This window comes from Rhinoderma darwinii, chromosome 1 (assembly GCF_050947455.1).
Source record: "Rhinoderma darwinii isolate aRhiDar2 chromosome 1, aRhiDar2.hap1, whole genome shotgun sequence".
Lineage (NCBI taxonomy): Eukaryota > Metazoa > Chordata > Amphibia > Anura > Rhinodermatidae > Rhinoderma > Rhinoderma darwinii.
In genome coordinates, this window is record NC_134687.1 from 427,723,877 (window position 1) to 427,746,428 (window position 22,552).

Sequence of the window (22,552 nt, forward strand, 5' to 3'; positions counted from 1 at the left end):
ATACTAAATTTTTGTCTAAGGAGCTGATCACAACTATTTAGGCAGTTGCATTAACAAAGAAATACTCACTGGAAGACACTAAGGCTACATACACACGAGTGTGACAGATTTACGCACGTAAAAAAAGCGCGTTATATCTGTCCGTGTGCGTTGCGTTTTGCATCAGTGTGCTTTGCGTGTGGCATGTGTTTTTCATGCACTCGCAAGTACTTCTTTTTTTTTTTCAATGTAAATGTGCGTAAAACACGGACAGCACGCGGATGTGCATCCGTGTGCGGTCCGTGGTTTTCACGCACCCATTGACTTCAATGGGCGGCTAGGTGCGTGATAACGCACCAATATAGGACATGCAGTGAGTATCACGCAACGGACACTCGCTGTGTGAAAACTCACGCATGTGTGAATAGCCCCATTGAAATCAATGGGTCCGTGTGCTGTGACACGAACGAGAATCACGCTCGTGTGAATGAGCCCCAATTCCGGGCTTATCTCAATGGCCCCTTTACACCCCCCTAGCCTATTCGCAAAGGATGAAAAGCTGAAACACTATAAAAGTAAGTACAGAAATTGTAACAATTCCTCATACATGTAATGGTTTATCCTGACAGAAGTTTTTTTCCATCCTAACTTGAGGATTTCTGACATGACTTTTGCAGAAAGACACAGTAGAGATCATTCATACATGTGACGATAAAGTACATTTCTAAAAATAATTGTCATTGGTCCTTTCTTAGCATGTAGTACCAGCTTTGTAATTTTTTAATACAGACTAGTCTATCTCTCACTTTCTTTGTATCTAATAACCTGTTATTTCTATAACACTGGAGTTTATGGCCTACTGATGCAAGTACTCCGGTGGGCGGTAATGGAAACTAATGTATACTAAAACGTTCTTATTTCTAAAGGCTTTTTGCAATAATTTTTTTATGGCACAATGCATCTTAAATAATAAATAAAGTAACCTTTCAAATACTTTTAATTAAAAATATCTACAGCTGCTATACAAATATAAGTGTCTCCATGGTTATGCACTACAAAGGAACCGTTACCAGGTATTTAGATGGAAGGCTATAACATGTGACTGCAGGATCAGATTACACACAAGGTTTGTTTATAGTCCGTTACCATAGAGACACATATATCTGCATAGGGGCTGTAGACACAAAAGGATATCTTTAGTCAAAACTATTTTAGATGCACTGGATCAGTTGAAATAATTGATTGCACATGACCGTCAATACTGTATGTCAATTACCTACCCCCTTTTTCAAAATTTCTACTTTACTTTTGACTTTTTCTTTAATTTGAACCTAAAAAAAATGCCAAATCCAGTAAAACAATCTCTACCCACTTTACCAGATGACATTTGAAGCATGTTTATTTGCACATAGCAAATACCATATTACAAGGAGAGGTCCAAGCATAACCCCTTGTCACTACATGGCAGTGATCGTATCCTTTTATTAAAGGAAAGGGCAATTGGTAAAACTAATTTATAAATAGAAATACCTAACTACACTACTTCTAACGTGCAGTCTCTCTTTCTTCAGTGGGACTAATCTACTAATAGATGGAAAGAACCACGTCTTATATTAAATCGCCTTGTTGGACTAATGATCAGGAAGAAAACTGTTGAGAGTGGCGTTATCACCATCACTCTCCTCCATGTTTGTAGCAAAAGTCTTCAATCTTTTAGACTTTGGTTTGTTCTGCTGGTCACTATCTGGCAGGAGAGAAGAAATACACCTCATTTCTGTATAGGTGGCTGGGTGGCGTAGCTTGTTTTTTTGTTTCATAGTAGAAAGTTTTGCAGCAAGAGCTATAGTCGCTATAATAAAGATGGTGCACACAACAGCAAGAATTAAGATAGTAAGCATGCACTGTCGCATTATAGACTGTGTGTGTATTTTTTCTTCTGAAGATGTAGTTACATGTGTTACTGCTGCAGGCTTTGCAGAGGAACCAGAGGAAGCCGAAAACCATACAGTGGCGACATCACGTTCAGTTGTTAGATCATGTGGGATAACTGGCATTATGGTTGGGGAAGCCTCTGGTTCTTTTGGTGATAAGTTAGATGTGACATCATCCAACAATTTCTCATTGGTACTAGTCTGTTGCCTACTTTTGTCTTGACTATCTGTGGAATTAACTTGTTTTACTGTGGTGGCTTTATTATATTTATTGTTTGTTAATGTAGATAACTTTTCAGATGTGGTAGGATTTAATGTTAATTCAGTGACCAAAGTTTCTGACTGTTTTGATTTGCCTACATGTGTGGTTTCATCTTCATTGAGTTTTTGTCCAGTTCCCTTTGTTGTATGCTCTAGATCAGTTAAAACCGTGGTTTCATCTTCAACAAGTTTCTGTCCAGCTCTCTCTGTTAGATGCTCCAGATCAGTTAAAACGGTGGTTTCGTCTTCATCTAGTTTCTGTCCAGCGTCCTTTGTTGTCTGCTCTAGATCAGTTAAAGGGGTGGTTTCATCTTCATCTAAAAGAGGCATGCTCTTAGCTTTTGTAGGAGCGGCAATAGATGCCTTGAGAATGTATGGGGTGGTACCAGAATGGTCTTTTAATGGTGATTCTGTTGTTTGAACTTTTGATAGAACTTTTTCAACCTTCTTATTAGTCTCCTTATATATCATTTCTCTTTTCAAGCGGGCAAACATGGGGGTTCCTTCATCCATTCCATCCTGTGATTGCCATTCCCACTTGTAGTTAAAGCCAAAAGGGGAAATATAAGGCTTCTCTATGGTGTTATCATCATCAGTCAAAAAGGTTCGATCCAGAAAAGGAAGCTTGTAAGCAATGGCAGGGGACAACCACAAACACAATAGGAGTGTCGTTGATGGAAAAGACATTCTACCTGTAACATAGATTTTAAATGTTAGTGAGGGCAAAACAATTGTGCACTAAACACAGTAATACTTTAGTAAATATCATGTTTTAAAATAAGAACATTTACCATAACCGCATGGTTAAAGTGGTTATACGGGGACCAAAAATTGAATTGCAATAATATATTTATGTGAAACTAAGTAACTTACTGTAACGTCCGTGGTCGCTGACCAAGAACTCTTCTCATCCTGCCGATGCCCTTCCCTCCAGAGATGCCAGCACATGCGGCCGTCCTGTCCCGCAGTGACCTCAGTGACCAATAGGGTGCGCGCGCGAGCTCAGCCCAGCCTTAAAGAGCCAGAGCACACACATGTGTGAGATTGAGCTGATTGCTCCCAGATCACCCTGGACTACAAGAGGGACCCTGCCCCTACCTTCATTGCCTGAGCGTTATTTGTACATTCCCGTGTCAGTTTTGCAAATGGTCCCTTGAGTGTTCTCCAGTTCCCAGTGTTCCCGTTCCTGCTACCTGTATCCTGTATCCCGTGCTTCCGTGTTCCTTTGCTGTACAGAGTTGGAGCCGTGTTGTGTCGCCTGCTACACCCGCTGTGTTTCACTGCACCTGTTGTCTGCCTTCTACCACAGTTCCATCCAAGCCTAAACCATCGCTACTGTCTGAATTGCCACAGGTACCTTTATCCGAACTATAGACAATGAATTTGTACCATTTTGCTAGCTGCTATACCACTACGGCGGTATGGCCCAGTGGGTCCACATACCCACAGATCGTGACACTTACTAATATACTTTAATTTAAAATTCTGTACTAAATGGTGCAGTTCAAATCTCGTGAATTGTTCCCGGAAGTCCTGGAGCTTTTCTAATAATGATGACGCTCCGACATGGCCCCACGTGACTTAAGGCTTGCTTCATGTGCTGTTCGTGAACATGACCGCAATGGGTAGTCACATTGCCTATTGCTTGAGTGCCGAGCAGAGCATCAGCTAGTGCTTTGCTCGTGACTCAAGCACTGCTTCCGACGTCCATATTTGGTAAATTCAGGGGTTTCCTATTGCTGGGGTTCCCGAGCAGAGCATCAGCTGATTCTCTGCCTGGGGACTAAAGCACTTTTGCCCACTTTACTGTCACTGTCCATATATGGACAATGACGTCGGCAGCAGTACTGGAGTCCCCGAGCAGAGCATCAGCTGATGCTCTGCCTGGGGACTACAGCACTTCTGCCAACATCACTGTCACTGTCCATATATGGACAGTGACGTCGCCAGCAGTACTGGGGTCCCCAAGCAGAGCATCAGCTGATGCTCTGCCCGGGGACTCCAGCCCTGCTCCCGACGTCACTGTCCATATATGTCCAAATAGGAAAAATGGGCAACACAGTAGAACAACAACCTCCAGGGTAGCAGGGTGCAAGCTTTCAGGAATCCGACTTAGAAATCCCCAGGTTCAGACAAAAAATAGAGATAGAGGCAGCACTCCAAAGGTCATATCAAAAGATTTTTTATTCACCCATCAGTGCAGTAGGATTCAACGTTTCAGCTGCTCAATGCAGCCTTAGACAAGCTTGTCAAAGGCTGCATTGAGCAGCTGAAATGTTGCATCCTACTGCACTGATGGGTGAATAAAAAATCTTTTGATATGACCTTTGGAGTGCTGCCTCTATCTCTATTTTTTGACTGTCCATATATGATCAGTGACTTCAGGGGTTTCCTATCGCTGGAGTTCCCAAGCAGAGCATCAGCTGATGCTTTGCTCGGGGACTCCAGTACTGCTCTGCCAACATCATTGTCCATATATGGACAGTGACAGTGACGTTGGCAGAAGTGAAGGAGTCCCTAGGCAGAGCATCAGCTGATACTTTGCTCGGGGACTGCAGTAGTGCTGCCGACGTCATTGTCCATATATATATAGTGACAGTGACGTTGGCAGAAGTGCTGTAATCCCCAGGCAGAGCATCAGCCCCTCGTGGCCCCCCCCCCCTGCAAACCTGGTGCTTCACGAACTGGACGGGGAAGATGCAGCATGAGAAGCAGAAGCTCCGTGTGGAGATCCCGCCCCCGAGTCAGCTCCTTCTCTACACAGCCGACCGGACCTGCAGGCTGGTGTGAGTTTTTCTCCCCTCTCCATCCTGCTTCCCATTCCTCCTGACCCCACTTGTAGAATATATAAAGTATGTTAAAATGTTTTTTTGTTTTTTTTTTCATTTTCCTAGCGTTTTTTGCCATTAAAAAAAAAACGTTTTTTGCCATTTTTTTTTGCCATTAAAAAAAAACGTCCTTCACACAGACATTTAACACGTTAGTCTGAATAAGCCCTAACTCATGTGAATGGGATTTGTCAAAATCGCAAGCACGTGCAGCAGAAAAAAAAAATCTGCATGGAATTTAGTACGTGCTGCTGATTTATAACCCCTTAACGCAATATCACGTAACTGTACGTGATGAGGATTAGGTACCCCCCCCCCCCCCCCCCGCGGCACGATCGGTTGTTAACAACGGTTGTTATAGCAGCCTGGAGGCCTAATGAAAGCTCCCAGGTTTGCCATCTTTGTACTCCTTTGAACAGGAGACTGTCAGAATCCCGATATGCTGCAATATATTAGTATTGCAGTATATCATGCAGTGGATGATCATTGCAGTGGATCGCTGCTTCAAGTCCCCTAGGGGGACTAATAAAAAATTTAAAAAACAGTTAAATAAAGTTTTTTTATGTTCCAAAAAAAAATAAATAATAAAGTAATAAAATAATAAAGTATTACAATTTAAAAAAAAAAAAAACCTTTTCACATTTTTACCCTAAATGAATGTTAAAAAAAAATAAAAGTTAACATAACTGGTATCGCCGCGTCCTTAAAAGTCAGAACTATCACAATATAGCATTGTTTAACACGCTGGGTGAATGCAGTAGAAAAAATATATAAAACACACAAATTGCTGTTTTTTGGTCACCTTAGCGCTCAAAAAAAGTGACCAAAAAGTCGCATATACCCCAAAATGGTATCGGTGAAAACTACAGCTCGCCCTGAAAAATGTAAGCCCTCACATCGCTAAATTGATGGGAAAATTGAAAAGTTCTGGCTCTGAGAACATGGCGACACAAAAGATTTTTTTAATTTAGCAAATAGTTTTATTTTTTTAAAAGTGGTAAAACATAAAACAAAACATATAAATTTGGTATCACCGTAATCGTATCAACCTGTAGAATAATTGAATATGTCGTTTTTACCGCCTGATGGATGCCGTAAAAACAAAACCCCCCAAAAAATGTCGTAATCACAGTTTTTTGCCCATTTCACCCCACAAATAAAAAAATTTCAGCTTCCCAGTACATTATGCGGTACAATAAATGGTGCCATGAAAAACAACAACTTGTCCCGCAGAAAACAAGCCCTCATATGGCTATATAGACGGAAAAATAAAAACATTATAGCTTTTGGAAGGTGGGGAGGAAAAAACAAAAGTGAAAATCTGAAAAATGGCTGAGGAGGGAAGGGGTTAAATCAGCTGCATGCCTATTATGTTGCAGAATTGTAACGTATTTCATCCTTTACAATGTAAAGGGTTAATTTGCTGTAAATCCCTAGTAAATTCCGTAACGCACACATTGAGGAATTTGATGCACAAAATCTGCATCAAAACCGCAGGTAATTCGTCAGGTAAAATCTGCACCTAATAGTGCGTTTTTGATAAGTTTTTAGGTGCGGTTTTTAAATTTTGATGCGGAAATAGGTGCAGGTTTTATGCTGCAGATTTTTTATTATTTTTTAAACTAGTCAGAAACAATGTATCATAATTCCAAATACGCAACGCAGGTCAATTTAAGTGCAGTAAATGCGACATGTAGATGAGATTTCTTGATCTCATTTACTTTGCTGGTACTGTATTACACTGCGGATTTGCCGCACGAAAATACCCACAACAAATTTGCATGAAATAAGTATCGTGTGCATTTGGCCTAACAGAGTTTTATTTAACTCACACTAAGGCCCCGTTCACACATGTTGGATTTGATACAGATTCCGATGACATGCCAATGATTCTGCATCCCATGCATATGAGGTTTCCGCAACCCAGTTCACACGGTGCGAAAAATTTTCCATGTGTATTTTTGTCCACACCATGAAAAGAAATCCGCCACAGCAATAAGAAGCATGCAAATTATTTTGCATGGAAAAGCCGAGGATGATCAACTTTGAATGAAATGTTCACACAGTTGTTTGCAGGCAGAAAAATCTGCCTCGAAATTCCTTCAGGCTTTTTCTGCCTCCCATTGATGTCAATGGGAGTCAGAGACGGAAATGCCTGAAGAAAGGGCATGTCGCTTCTTTTTCTCGCAAGCGTTTTTTTCCGCTCGTGGGATAATACGCCTTCGCCTCCCGTTGAAATCAATAGGAGGCGATTTCGGCTGTTTTTTTTACACAGTTTCGCGGTTTCCGCTGCAAAGAATGCTGCAAAAAAAACTCTGTGTGAACAGGGCCTTATTCTCGTGCGGACCTGCTACATGCTTGTGGCACATCTGAGTCAGAAATCAAAGGGTAAGCCCCAGATTTTTATGGCAACGTAAGAACGGAGCATTAGTGCTCCTTACATCCTCACAAGCGCTTCCCTCATCCTTAAGGCTCCTTTCACATCATATTATTGCTCTAAGTTTATCGTGTACGTCAGGAAATCTAACTTACACTATAAACAACGTAGACGATAATTCACAGGGCTACGTTATCTGCTTTTAGCCTATGTCGGGCTGGTAGATGTCGGTAAACCTTATTTTTGAAGGATGGAATAGCGGAGTAGACTTTGCTATTCCGGAGTCCCCAGGCACAGCCCCTTGAGAAAGCTGACGGCGAAATGCGCGTCAGGGGCGTTTAGTGTGGAGATACTTTGTGTGTGACTCACCATGCAATCTACGGGTTTGTACAGTTCTCTGAGCCTTTGGTTTGGGCTATTCCTTCTGTAATCTATATAATTCGATTTTGGATCTATCCATATATCTGTGCACATTTCTATGTGGTACTGGTCAGAGGTGCAGTTCATTTTTTATGGCTTTTTTGCCCTGTGATTTGAGTGTATATATATTTCTTTTGGATTCATTTTTCTGTACTTTACCGCATCACATAATGTTCATATGATACTAGCATGTTATTTGTGTAGTCCTCCTCGTATCTTCACACTACCTTTTAATTTGTCTGTATAATGGATTTTAACTTTTGATGGTCAATATGTTGTTATGTTTTTTGTAATAAAACTCTTCTTATATTTTAATGGTACAAACCTTGTGCTGTGTGTTATTCATTCAGTTTTGGATACATTATATGTCCTCACACATCTTTATAGGTACTTATTATTGTTGTTTTGTGATATGTGCGGACGCTTAATTTTTGACGTTTGTCTATGATCTATATCTGTATAGGTATTTACTTCCTTTTAGCCTATGTCGGGCTGGTAGACGTCGGTAAACCTTATTTTTGAAGGATGGAATAGCGTAGTAGACTTTGTTATTCCGGAGTCCCCAGGCACAGCATCACGAGTGCTCTACCCGTGGACTTTGTCCCTGGGGAAGCTCCTGACATCACTGTCCATATATGTAAAGTGACGTCAGGGGATTCTCAAGGGCCGGAATACCTGGCCAGAGCGTTGCCGACGCTCTGGCCGTGTACTCAGGCTTTGCAAAGCTTCGAATGTCAGTTAATGCATATAATGTACAAACGTGAGTGCCACACTTTCCGTTGCCCACCCCCGGTAATGGAGGGGGGCCTAGACATCTTGGCTGTATGGGGCCCAGAAATTCCTGATGGTGGCCCTGTCTGTTGCTATAAACTCAGCCACATAAAGAACTTGGCCTAGCGGAACAGAGGCAAACTGAAACAAACAAAATACCATTGAAATCAATCGTATTGCAAACGGAAACGATACTTTCCATTTGTCTTTCCGTTCATTTGTTCCTCTGACGGAAAAGATGAACAGGAAGCCAAACAGAAGGCCAACGCTGATGTGATCAGCCCCTTAGAAATAAATCAGAAATATATCTTATCAATGGAGAGCAGCAGTGACTTATATAATTTAGTAATATATCTTATATATGATGTACTAATGTCATTTTAACGGCAAAACTGATATTCAAAATGTTCACTATTGAGACATGTAACTGTCAGTGACTAGTATGTATTGCTCCTGGGAAGGATTGTCAGACCTTGCACCTCTACTTTCCATTCCTTAGTGTTTTTTTGGCAATGAGTTTAGACGTATCTGTTTCCATTTGTATGCATTGGGCAACAAAAGGAGGAGCAAATTAAACCCATGTGCATAAGTGACACGGGATCCACAATACTGAAGGTATACAGTACATTATCTTAGAAAACAATGAAAATATAATGGAATAAAACAATGAAAACTGAGTGGGCATGCGCAGGGTACATCTCTACAGTCCTAACAAGCTATACTACCATGCTACAGCAGAGGCTCTGCTCCTTCCCTGACAAGCAGGGCGGAAAGCTATATCTATTTGCTGCTCTGCAGTAAAGAGAGGATCCCTATGCAGAGAAATGGCTATGGGGAGGGTGACTGAGCATGCCTGTTCCCCAGCGCTCAGCTCAGTAGGTAGATGTGCACATTGCTATACACTATGCATACCAAGTGGCACCACACTATGTAAGTGAATGTCATAACTCTTCACTGGAAAGAAAATGTAACAGCATGTAAATGGCAAACACGGTTCATTTTTTTATGTTCTATGCAATGAATATGATATGAATATGATATTTAATAATGGGTCAACCCCTTTAAGGTCAGCACCAATCAAGAAACAACATAGCTAGGTTTGTGCACTATATGGGTAAGTGCACACAGAGCAGATACGCTGCTTAATGGTACCCAACCTATCCACCCTAGCGGCTGCAGTGCATTCCAGCTGAAAAACTGCACCAAATTGTCATGCAGTTTTTCAGACGGAATATTCGCTGTGGAAAATAGAAGAGAAAAAACCCCTGCATACTTACCCTCTAACGTCCTGCAGACAAGCCTTCAGGGATGACGTTTCATCCAATGTGACCACTGCAGCCTGGGCGAAGTAGCACAGAATTCTGTATAAAATTTGTTTTCTTTTCTGAGTTGCGATTTTTGCTGCTGCAAAAGTCGCAACATCTGCTATTTGTTGCGGGTTTTATCACTCCATTGAATTCAATGAGGATACCCGCAATAAAAAAGCAGCAATTATGCAAATACAATTGACATGCTGCGGATTAAAAAACGCACGGCAGGTCAATTTCTAAGCGGTTTTTTTCCACTTATCATTTACAGTACGCAGTGTGTGGATCAGATCTCATCCACTCTATTATGCTTCGGATATTACCCAACTAAATCCGCAGTATTTATGCTACATGTGAGCCCGGCCTATAAATATCAGGAAGCAAAAGTAATTGTATATTACTACTCAGTCCGCAATGGAACAGGTACTACTGAGTATAGGATAGGACAAAAAAAGATTGAATACTGTATACACAATATAGAAATCTAATTGGGTACCAGCAGCTTTTGTTCTGTGCATACTATGCATACTGTGTACTACTTTGTATATATCATTAGGAACCGATTACTAGATTCTTCTGCACTACTCTCCAATCTGTGACGCCACAGCTGTGTGGCTCCCGGCCAGTGGCGTAACTACCGCCGTAGCTGCCGTAGCAACTGCTACGGGGCCCGAGGCATGAGGGGGCCCATGTCGCCTGCCGGAACGGGCCCCCACCATGGCCGGAGGCTCCGCTAGCAGCCGCTATGGCTGCTACAGCGCGACGCCACTGAACACTACGGCAGAGCAGGGAGGTATCTCCCCGCTCTGCCATTAAACAAAAGACATGTATCCCCTATCCACAGGACAGGGGATACATGTGTGATCGCTGGCATTGATAGGGAGAACGGGGGACCGAAAGTCCCCTGAAGTTCTCCATCACAAACCTCGGACTTCCGGGGTCTGTGTCGGCAGCTCCGTAGAAATGAATGGAGCGCCGGTCGCGCTTGTGCGCATGCGTGACCAGCGCTCCTTTCATTTTTATTGAGCTGCGCAGACTCCGGAAGTCAGAGGTTAGTCATGGAGAACTCCGGGGGACTTTCGGTCCTCCGTTCTCCCTATCGCTGCCAGCGATCACACATGTATCCCCTATCCTGTGGAGAGGGGATACATGTCTTTTAGTAGGACACACTGTAGTTCAGACTTTTTTGGGAGGGGCGACGCTGTATGGCGTTCCTTACAGGGGGGGGCTGTATGGCGTTCCCTGCATGGGGGGGGGCTGTATGGCGTTCCCTACAGGGGGGGCTGTATGGCGTTCCCTACAGGGGGGGGGTGGATGTATGGCGTTCCCTGCAGGGGGGGGCTGTATGGCGATCCCTACAGGGGGGACTGTATGGCGTTCCCTGCAGGGGGGCTGTATGGCGTTCCCTACAGAGGGGGGGGCTGTATGGCGTTCCCTACAGGGGGGGCTGTATGGCGTTCCCTGCAGGGGGGGGGCTGTATGGCATTCCCTACAGGGGGGGCTGTATGGCGTTCCCTACAGGGGGGGGCTGTATGGCGTTCTCTACAGGGGGGCTGTATGGCGTTAGCGCCATACAGCCCCTTCTGTAGATAACGCCATACAGCCCCCCTGTAGATAACGCCATACAGCCCCCTGTAGATAACGCCATACAGCCCCCTGTAGATAACGCCATACAGCCCCCCCTGTAGGGAACGCGATACAGCCCCCCCCCCCCGTAGGGAACGCCATACAGCCCCCCTGTAGGGAACACCATACAGCCCCCCCTGTAGATAGCGGCATACAGCCCCCTGTAGATAACGCCATACAGCCCCCCCTGTAGGGAACGCCATACAGCCCCCCCTGTAGGGAACACCATACAGCCCCCCTGTAGGGAACACCATACAGCCCTCCCCTGTAGGGAACGCCATACAGCCCCCCTGTAGGAAACGCCATACAGCCCCCCCTGTAGATAGCGCCATACAGCCCCCCCTGTAGATAGCGCCATACAGCCCCCTCTGTAGATAGCGGCATACAGCCCCCCTGTAGATAGCGCCATACAGCCCCCTCTGTAGATAGCGCCATACAGCCCCCCTGTAGATAGCGCCATACAGCCCCCTCTGTAGATAGCGGCATACAGCCCCCTCTGTAGATAGCGGCATACAGTCCCTCCTGTAGAGAACGCCATACAGCCCCCCCTGTAGAGAACGCCATACAGCCCTCCCCCTGTAGGGAACGCCATACAGCCCTCCCCCTGTAGGGAACGCCATACAGCCCTCCCCCTGTAGGGAACGCCATACAGCCCTCCCCCTGTAGAGAACGCCATACAGCCCCCTCTGTAGATATCTACAGGGGGGGCTGTAAAAAAGGCACTATCTACAAGGGGGGGGGGTTGTGTGAGACCCAGGGGAGGGGGGGCCCCAGTCAAAAGTTTGCTATGGGGCCCAGTCTTCCTAGTTACGCCCCTGCTCCCCGCGTGTGGGCATGGTAGGAGTTGTAGTTTTGCAACAGCTGAAGAGCCACAGGTTGGGGAACATTGTTCTACTGTATATATATATATATATATATATATATATATATATATATATATATTACTGGGCACTGCTAATGTGCATATTTTGTAGCTCGATACTAAAGAGATTTGACAATGTGTTGTCTTTACGATCTTGGTTGCTACTGTCGCTTTTTTTTTATATAACTAAATTGAACTGAAAGCATGACACATAAAATCTTTTACAACTGAAGTGAAAAATGGAAGTCTATGAAAAAGATTCTGACATCCTGAGGAAGTTAAATGTATCAAGCTCACAAAAACTACAGGACAGGGGGTTTCTTTTATCAAAATTGACTAACAGAAACACTGGCCTTGTTGTCCATAGCAACCAATCAAAGCTGAGCGTACATTTTTTATATTGCTTTGGAGAAATGAAAGCTGAGCTCTGATTGGTTACTTTGGGCAAAAAGGCCAGTGTTTCTATTAAACAGTTTTAATAAAGGTGGCCCATTTTGTGACAGAATATGAAGGTGTTGCACATAACAATCAACCAGATTCTATTTTTACATTTTTCAGTGCATGTTAAAATCACGGCCAGCCTTAGGTTGGATGGTGCCCTGTGCGGGATTCTGTATTGCTGCCCTTCACAAACCAAAAATTAATCACATATATAGACACAAACATACTGGAACATATATACTGTACATACATAGAGGGACATATTTAGACAAACAGGCAAATATATATATACACATTCTGGAATATATATGTATATATATATGTATATATACATATATATATATATATATATATATATATATATATATATATATATATATATATATATATATATATACATATATATATATATATATATACATGTGTCAGGGATCATTACCATGTATATTGTTTGGAAAATATTATCCTTACTTATATATATATATATATATATATATATTCAGTATATTACACAAAGAGATTGGATTCATGGAGCACAAAGAGCCTGCATAACACGCCTATGGAAGACACCGCCCCTGGAATGCAAAGAGGAGTGTGCAGAAGAATGTATAGGAAAACTTACAGCAGAGGAGCCAATTGGATTTAAGCAAGTCCCACATCTATAGGGAGGGGCATGTGTCTTCTCTGTGTGTGTTTCTTTGTTCTGAATAAAGTTCAGTTCCTCCTGGCTGACATTGAAGCTGTACCTCAGACATTTGTGTGGTGTACTTCTCTTCAGGCATGCCTTCAGCTTTCAATTTACAGAGGTGGTTATTCGGTGTGAAATACGGACCTGACACATGTACATAAAGGTAAATATATAGACATACACAAAGGGAAATAAATAGACATACATACACATACTGTATATACAGACAGACACACATAAATGACCGGAACAAATACAAATACATAAAAGGCACATATATACAAGCACAAACACATATTCACATACATACCCATAGACTTTGTGCACAATTATTAGGCAAGTTGTATTTTTGAGGATTAATTTTATTATTGAACAACTGCAGTGCTGTCGGTCAATCCAAAATGTTAATAAACCTCACCTGAATATTTAAGAAATAAAAGTGAGGCTTTGGCTTTCTTAGTTATTGGGTGCATAGTTATTGGGCAACAATTAGGGCTTGTCTACACACAACGGAATTGCTACAGAAAATTTCTGCAGCAATTCCATTGAAAAACACAGACATTCCGCTGCGGCAAAAACGCACCATTTCCTGTGGTTTTTACGGCAGAAAATGGTGCGTTTTTCTCAATGTTGGGAGATGGTGGCATCTCCTCTGAAAAACACAGCAATTCTGGCAACTTTCCGCAGCAGGAATTGACATGCTGCGGCTCGAAAAATACGCACCGCAGGTCAACTTCTGCTTGAATTTTTTACGCAGCATGTAGATGAGATTTGTTAAATCTCATCCACTATGCTGCTACTGTATTCTGCTGCGTTTTTTCTGTCCGAAATTCCAGGCGGAAAAACCCGGCAATTCCGTGTGCAGAATTATTACGTAACTAAATGAAAGGAAAATTTTCCCATCTCACTTGTTTATTTTCATCTGTTAAAGTGAGAATAATAAACAAATAACTCAAAATGTACAAACTGCATTTCAGTGACCAATATAGCGCCCCCCCCCTTCTTTTCAAAAACGGTCATAAGCCTTCCATCCATGGAGTCTGTCAGTTTCTTAATCTGTTGACGATCAATTTTTTGTGCAGCAGCCACAGCCTCCCAGACACTGTTCAGGGAGGTGTACGGTTTTCCTTCACAGTAAATCTGCCGTTTAAGAAGGGCCCACAAGTTCTCAATAGGGTTTAGGTCAGGTGAGGAAGGGGGCCATGTTACAATTCTTTAATCTTTAAAGAGGCTCTGTCACCAGATTATAAGTGCCCTATCTCCTACATAATCTGATCGGTGCTGTAATGTAGATAACAGCAGTGGTTTTTATTTTGAAAAACGATTATTTTTGAGCAAGTTATGAGCAATTTTAGATTTCGTTTCTTAATGCCCAACTGGGCGTGTTTTTACTTTTGACCAAGTGGGTGTTGTAAAGAAGTGTATGAGGCTGACCAATCAGTGACCAATCAGTGTCATACACTTCTCATTGTTCCAGCACAGCTTCTTTCACTGCACAATCTCACTGTGCTGTGGATCATGCTGGGCTGGAACAACGAGAAGTGCAGGACACTGATTGGTCACTGATTGGTCAGCCTCATACACTTCTTTACAACGCCCACTTGGTCAAAAGTAAAAACACGCCCAGTTGGTCATTAAGAAACTAAATCTAAAATAGCTCATAACTTGCTAAAAAATGATCGTTTTTCAAAATAAAAACCACTGCTGTTATCTACATTACAGCGCCGATCAGATTATGTAGGAGATAGGGCACTTATAATCTGGTGACACAGCCTCTTTAAGGCCTTTACTGGCTAGCCATGCAGTGGAGTACTTCGATGCATGGGATGGAGCATTGTCCTGCATGAAAATCATGGTTTTCTTGAAAAATGCAGACTTTTTCCTGTACCACTGCTTGATGAAAGTGTCTTCTAAAAACTGGCAGTAGGTTTGGGAGTTGATTTTTAGTCCATCTTCAACAAGAAAAGGTCCAACTAGCTCATCTTTAATAATACCAGCCCATAGCAGTACCCCACCTCCACCTTTTTGGCGTCTGAGTCGAAGTGGAGCTCTGTGCCCGTTACTGATTCAGCCACGGGCCCATCCATCTGGTCCGTCAAGAGTCACTCTCATCTCATGAGTCCATAAAACCTTTGAAAAATCTGTCTTCAGATATGTCTTGGCCCGGTTTTGATGTTTCAACTTATGTGTCTTGTTCAGTGGTGGCCGGGTTTCAGGCTTCCTTCCCTTGGCCATGTCTCTGAGCGCTGAACACCTTGTACTTCTGGGCACTCCAGGGAGGTTGCAGTTCTGGAATATGACAGCACTGGAGGATAATGGGTTCCCGATTGCAGTTAATTTGCGTTTTTTTTCTCAACACGTTTCTTGCGACCCTGTTGACTATTTGCAACAAAACATTTGATGGTTCTGTGATTACGCCCCAATATTTTAGCAATTTCAAGAGTGCTGCATCCCTCTGAAAATCTTTTAACAATTTCCCAATTTTTGACTTTTCAGAGTCAGTTAAATCAGTTTTTTGGCCCATTTTGCCAGAGGAAAACAAGTTGTCTAATAACTATGCTCACCCTGATATAGGGTGTTGATCTCCTTAGGCTACACCCTCCTTTATTACACAAATATACATCACCTGATATGCTTCAATCCAATAAGGGCCTGTTCACATCACCGTCTGTGTTCGGTTCAGAAGTTTCTTCGGAAGTTTCCGACGGGTTAACCCCTCAGTGGAAAGGCAAACGGAAACCTAAGCTTCCGTTTCCCCCACCATTGAACTCAATTGTCACGGAAACCCAGCTAATGGTTTCCATTTGTCACCGTCGTGACAGGGTTCCGTTGTTTTGACGGAATCAATAGCGCAGTTGACTGCACGCCCCTAAGGCCGGCCCTGGTTATAATATAAAATACATTCCTCCACTTCTTTCTGCCATATGTGTATTTACTTAGGATTACTGCTAAATACTACTGTTTTTATGTCGCTGCATTTAATTTTTTCTTTGGTGTAGCTTTATAGGGGCTTGTTTTTTGCATGACAAAACATGTTTTTTTAATAGAACCATTGTGGGTTACATATAATTTATTGGTAATCTTTTATGAAAAAAATTCTTGGGAATTAAAAAAAAATAAATAAAAAAAAACAATTCCACCAATGATTTTTTGGGGGAAAAAATGGTTTTGTTTTATTTTTACTCTGAATATTTTTTTTCCTAATAAAGTTTATTAAACCTTAACTATTTCTTTAGCTCCTTCAGTGGACATCAAAATGCGATCTATAATGCCATGCGATCGGGGCACGGGTGGGGTGGAAGAGGTAGCCACTTAGGGCCATCTAAGGGGTTAAACGGCTGGCACCTGCTGCGGATGGCGCGGGTACAGCTCCTCCACTGGGTGTACGATTACGCAATATTGTGGTCCATAGACCGCAATTTTGCGCAAATAGGTTAATATTAGTGTGGTCATTAGCATACCTCCAAACGTTTAAATCCCCATTTGCAAAACATTATAAGGGACCGCCCCAGATTCACCCAGAAATCCTCACAAATTCACCCAAAAAGGGTAAAAATATATAAGACCCACCCCTCTGTGCTCAGTTTCCTGGGACAATCTTGTGAAAAATAGGACGGTTGTGAGGTATGCATTAGTACTAAAGTTTACAGTATATGTCACCTGACTAACCTTTTAATATTATGGTATCTATAGAATTTTCTGATAATAATATGTTAGTGGGTAAATCTGCACTCACTAAATACCCTCATTATTCTCTGATAGTGGGTTAAAAGTTTACAGCCAATCAGAAGCACCGAGCAGAGCTCCTAGACTCAAACTGCCCTAATAATAAATAGTCTGTCTGGTGGTGATGAATACCCTAAAAAGCTGTGGCAGTATGACTGTGGATGAAGAGACTGCATAGTTTAAATAACAAAGATATGAATATTAAACGTGAAAAGCCCGAGTAATATCAGGCTATGTAAAGCCACAGCAATGTACAAACCTGACTATATGGACATGTTCAGACATGGCTTATTTGTTGTGGATCTTTGGTGTGAATTTCTACAACAAAGCATAGTTTACAAAACCCCATTCACATGTGGTTGAAATATTTGTGATCATGCAGCGGGTTTTCAAATCCACAGCATGCCCTATATGTCAAATCTACAAACAATATGCTGGAGCCCAAAACTCTATAAAATAATACACCTTCAGGGGCGCAAGCAGGAGGGTTTCCAGTTGCCGGAAACACCCCTGCGACCAGGGCCAGATTATCATTGGAGCTCCAGGCTCCAATATCCCCCTGTCTCAGGAGGGCGATCCCTGCTGGCTCGGTAGGCCCTCTGATGCAATTGGATTCAATTGTATTAGTGTCCTTAGGAAGCAGATACCATTGACAGCACTGGTGAGGCAAGGGAACCATCAGTTCCCTTCCCTGCCATTTGATGCTATGCAGGCGGTGCGATGACGCCTGTGGCACTATCTACGTGGGCACTGTAGCAATATATACACGGGGCAGTGTGTGGTATTATCTACAGGGGGCAGTGTGGCACTAGCTACAGGGGGCAGTGCGGCACTATCTACACAGTTTTTTACGATACGAGTAGTAATCAGCACATATCCACTAGCCCTTTATATTAGAGCTTGTAATATAAAGGGCTAGACTGGTGGATGTGTGCAGACCAATACTCGTAGCATAAAACCAGAGCGTAGCGGCAGCATGGCGAAAACAACTTGGTTTAAAAAGTATGCATTTGGAAAATCCCTTTAAAAATCCTGCATTTGCCGCTGACTTTTATGAATAATTTTTTTAAAATACATACACTACCGTTCAAAAGTTTAGGGTCACTTAGAAATTTCCTTATTTTTTAAAGAAAAGCACAGTTTTTTTCAATGAAGATAACATTAAATTAATCAGAAATACACTCTATACATTGTTAATGTGCTAAATGACTATTCTAGCTGCAAACGTCTGTTTTTTATTGCAATATCTACATAGGTGTATAGAGGCCCATTCCCAGAAACCATCACTCCAGTGTTCTAATGGTACATTGTGTTTGCTAACTGTGTTAGAAGGCTAATGGATGATTAGAAAACACTGAAAACACTTGTGCAATTATGTTAGCACAGCTGTAAACAGTTTTGCTGTTTAGAGGAGCTATAAAACTGACCTTCCTTTGAGCTAGTTGAGAATCTGGAGCATTACATTTGTGGGTTCGATTAAACTCTCAAAATGGCTAGAAAAAGAGAGCTTTCATGTGAAACTTGACAGTCTATTCTTGTTCTTAGAAATGAAGGCTATTCCGAGCGAGAAATTGCCAAGAATTTGAAGAAATCCTACAACGGTGTGTGCTACTCCCTTCAGAGGACAGCACAAACAGGCTCTAACCAGAGTAGAAAGAGAAGTGGGAGGCCCCGCTGCACAACTGAGCAACAAGACAAGTACATTAGAGTCTCTAGTTTGAGAAATAGACGCCTCACAGGTCCTCAACTGGCAGCTTCATTAAATAGTACCAGCAAAATGCAAGTGTCAACGTCTACAGTGAAGAGGTGACTCCGGGATGCTGGCCTTCAGGGCAGGGTGGCAAAGAAAAAGCCATATCTGAGACTGGCTAATAAAAGGAAAAGATTAATATGGGCAAAAGCACACAGACATTGGACAGAGGAAGATTGGAAAAAAGTGTTATGGACAGTCGAACTTTTGAGGTGTTTGGATCACACAGAAGAACATTTGTGAGACGCAGAACAACTGAAAAGATGCTGGAAGAGTGCCTGACGCCATCTGTCAAGCATGGTGGAGGTAATGTGATGGTCTGGGGTTGCTTTTGGGCTGGTAAAGTGGGACATTTGTACAAGGTAAAAGGGATTTTGAATAAGGAAGGCTATCACTCCATTTTGCAACGCCATGCCATACCCTGTGGACAGCGCTTGATTGGAGCCAATTTCATCCTACAACAGGACAATCACCTAAAGCACACCTCCAAATTATGCAAGAACTATTTAGGGAAGAAGCAGGCAGCTGGTATTCTATCTGTAATGGAGTGGCCAGCGCAGTCACCAGATCTCAACCCCATAGAGCTGTTGTGGGAGCAGCTTGACCGTATGGTACGCAAGAAGTGCCCATCAAGCCAATCCAACTTGTGGGAGGGCCTTCTGGAAGCATGGGGTGAAATTTCTCCCGATTACCTCAGCAAATTAACAGCTAGAATGCCAAAGGTCTGCAATGCTGTAATTGTTGCAAATGGAGCATTCTTTGACGAAAGCAAAGTTTGAAGGAGAAAATTATTATTTGAAATAAAAATCATTATTTCTAACCTTGTCAATGTCTTGACTATATTTTCTAGTCATTTTGCAACTCATTTGATAAATATAAGTGTGAGTTTTCATGGAAAACACAAAATTGTCTGGGTGACCCCAAACTTTTGAACGGTAGTGTAATAATGTGGATAATTCGAAAACACTAGAAGTCGTTTTTCACACACACTTTATAGGTGGCGCTTTTTCGGGAAATTGAAGTTTTTTAGTAAAGTGGTACATGCATTTTTTTATGGTGGTTTTTGTGGCGTTTTTTTATTTTTAAGTAGTGTGTTTTACTACCTGCATTTATTAGGTGGAGTTTTTCACATTGCAAATCATGTAAATCAAAGATAATGTGAAAAACGCAACACACATTGACACTTTTTTGTAGTGAGATAATTCGCTCTAGCCTAATACATTCCTATAGACAGCGATTTATCACTCACTACAAAAAAAAGTTTATGTTTAGCCCCACACTAAGTGACCTAAATTACTATGCTAAAAAAAACATGGCTGCCTAGGAGGGTATAACGTTTAGTCATTAAAGCATACCTTAAGGCCCTTTTATATGGGACGAAAATTGTACGAACGCTCTCGTTCACGATCATTGCTCTGTGTAAACAATGTGCAAACGCTTGTTTATCAGCTAAGCACATTGTTTATGCCGCCAAGAAAATAGTTGTTTGTCGGCAGCACATCTTCCCATGTAACCAGGGATGCAAGATGCAAAATGTTTTGGGATGAACGATCCTATTAATGAACGTTCGTCCCTATACTCCCAATCAAAGCTCCATGTAAACGCAACAAACAAACACTGACATGCTGGTATTGACGATCGGTGCTCGATACAAGGCAGAAAATCTGCCCGTGTAAAACCAAAGTAGTAATGTGCAGGATATTGTGTTCAGTGTCGCCCGAACACGCATTTTGCTACGGCTTTGCCAGCTATATGTAGCAGATTTGTTTTAAAAATTTTCTGCAGATTTCACACTTTGCCATGCAAAATCTGCTGGAAAATCTGCATGCAATAAATTTCTGCCACATCTGGACATGGCCTAATAGATTAAGACACAATGTGAAAAATGCCAACAAAGTGGTTGAGCAAACCTCTTACAACATGTCCTTTTTGTCCTGCACTCATCCAGGAAATGATGCCTTTTGTTCTTACTACTGATTTTGAAATTGTTGCTGTCGCTAAAGTTTTTGAAAATGTTGTGACTCAAGAGCTTTACAGTCAAAAGTGTGACAAACAATGCCCAAAAACCAAAGCAAGAAAGCAAATAATGAAAGTTCTAAAAAAAATAACTAAAGTAATGTCATGTTAAAGGAAAGCAATTCTTTATGGTCTCCTTAATACACTGAAAGCTGAAACAATACTATGTAAAATGAGACACAGACCAGTTGATACTCCATTGCATGAAGAGGTCTAACAATGTGTATATGAGAAGTTCACACATATCCTATATATCTGTAATATGTGCAATGCAAATTATAATAGTCATGCACAATCAATTAGAGATAGATAGATAGATAGATAGATAGATAGATAGATAGATAGATAGATAGATAGATAGATAGATAGATAGATAGATAGATAGATAGATAGATAGACATAAATGACTTAGTGATCAATGTGCCCCTTACCGTAAATAATCTCTCCCTGCCAAGTGTAGACTTTAGCGCAGAAGATGATCTGGTCTTTTCTCTTCCAGAAGCATTACAGGGCTGCAACCTTTAAAATATGTACCTGAACAAGACAGGAAACATAGAGGAGGGTGTGGAGTTTTTAATAAATAAGGAAGGACAGGACCGCAGGCTGTGGTTTCTTCAGAGGCGGGGAGCGAAAGATAGAGTGTATGTGAAAGAATACAGTTTTGTTAAAAGGAAAGGAGTGACAGATAGAGGCATAGATTAGACAAGAAAGAAGCAAATATACATTAAGAATAATATGATATGCTATGTAACCCACAGTGCAAGCAGGGAGTAGGGTTGGAAAGAAGGCAAAGGATGAGAACACAACTATGCAGACATGATTTTACATGCTAGAACTTACTTGCTCCCGGGCATCATCTCCATAACCCTAGAAACACATTGTTGTTTAGTGAAACACTAATTTGAACATATAGTTGCAAACATTTTTTAATGGATACCACAAATCCACCGATACGGGGTGCCAGGTGAGTTCTGCAATAAAAAAAAACAAAAAAACACCAAAGTTCAGTTTTAAAGGAATGCTATGGAAATGGTATTATCTACTGTAACCGTGCACAGGTACTTTATGCCATTTTTATCATAACATTGATGGGCAACTAAATCAGATTTTTTTATTGTTTACCACTCAGCAGGCCAGACAGCAGACTGTCTATGGTAACCATAAATTTGGTGTATTTAGAAATGACCACCCACAGTCCCTATAAGTACACCCTGTCCTATCTGGAGAGCCCCTTCTTAGAATGAAGCCGCCATGATAAACAGCTGATTGACGCCAGTGGCTGCCCGAATTCCTGACCCTGATTAAGCACTGACCACGCTCTAAAATACTTTTTAGAATATCAGTTTAAGATAAACTTCCAGTTTGTTGCACCGACTTTAAATTGAATGGTCAAGGTGACGGGTATAAAAAAAACACACATTACAATCCAATCATTTAGCTCACAGCCCAATAATGAAATAACTCTATCATGGAAATCTGACTAAAGTTCCAGGAAGCATTATATAATTATTGTTAGGCAGCCCAATGCTACATCCCAAAAAGTAAAAAAAAAAACCTGTAAAAGTAAAG

At 41.9% G+C, this 22,552-nt stretch overlaps 1 protein-coding gene across 1 annotated transcript; it reads right to left on the reverse strand.

Annotated features, from left to right (window-relative positions):
• Positions 1–1,081: 1,081 nt before the first annotated feature.
• Positions 1,082–21,885, reverse strand: SELPLG (selectin P ligand). Its single transcript, XM_075853617.1, has 3 exons — positions 21,824–21,885; positions 21,415–21,517; positions 1,082–2,863 (listed from the first exon to the last, which is right to left on the reverse strand). The coding sequence occupies exon 3, from the start codon at positions 2,856–2,858 to the stop codon at positions 1,611–1,613; it is 1,248 nt and encodes a 415-aa protein (XP_075709732.1). The 5' UTR covers positions 2,859–2,863; positions 21,415–21,517; positions 21,824–21,885; the 3' UTR covers positions 1,082–1,610.
• Positions 21,886–22,552: the final 667 nt, after the last annotated feature.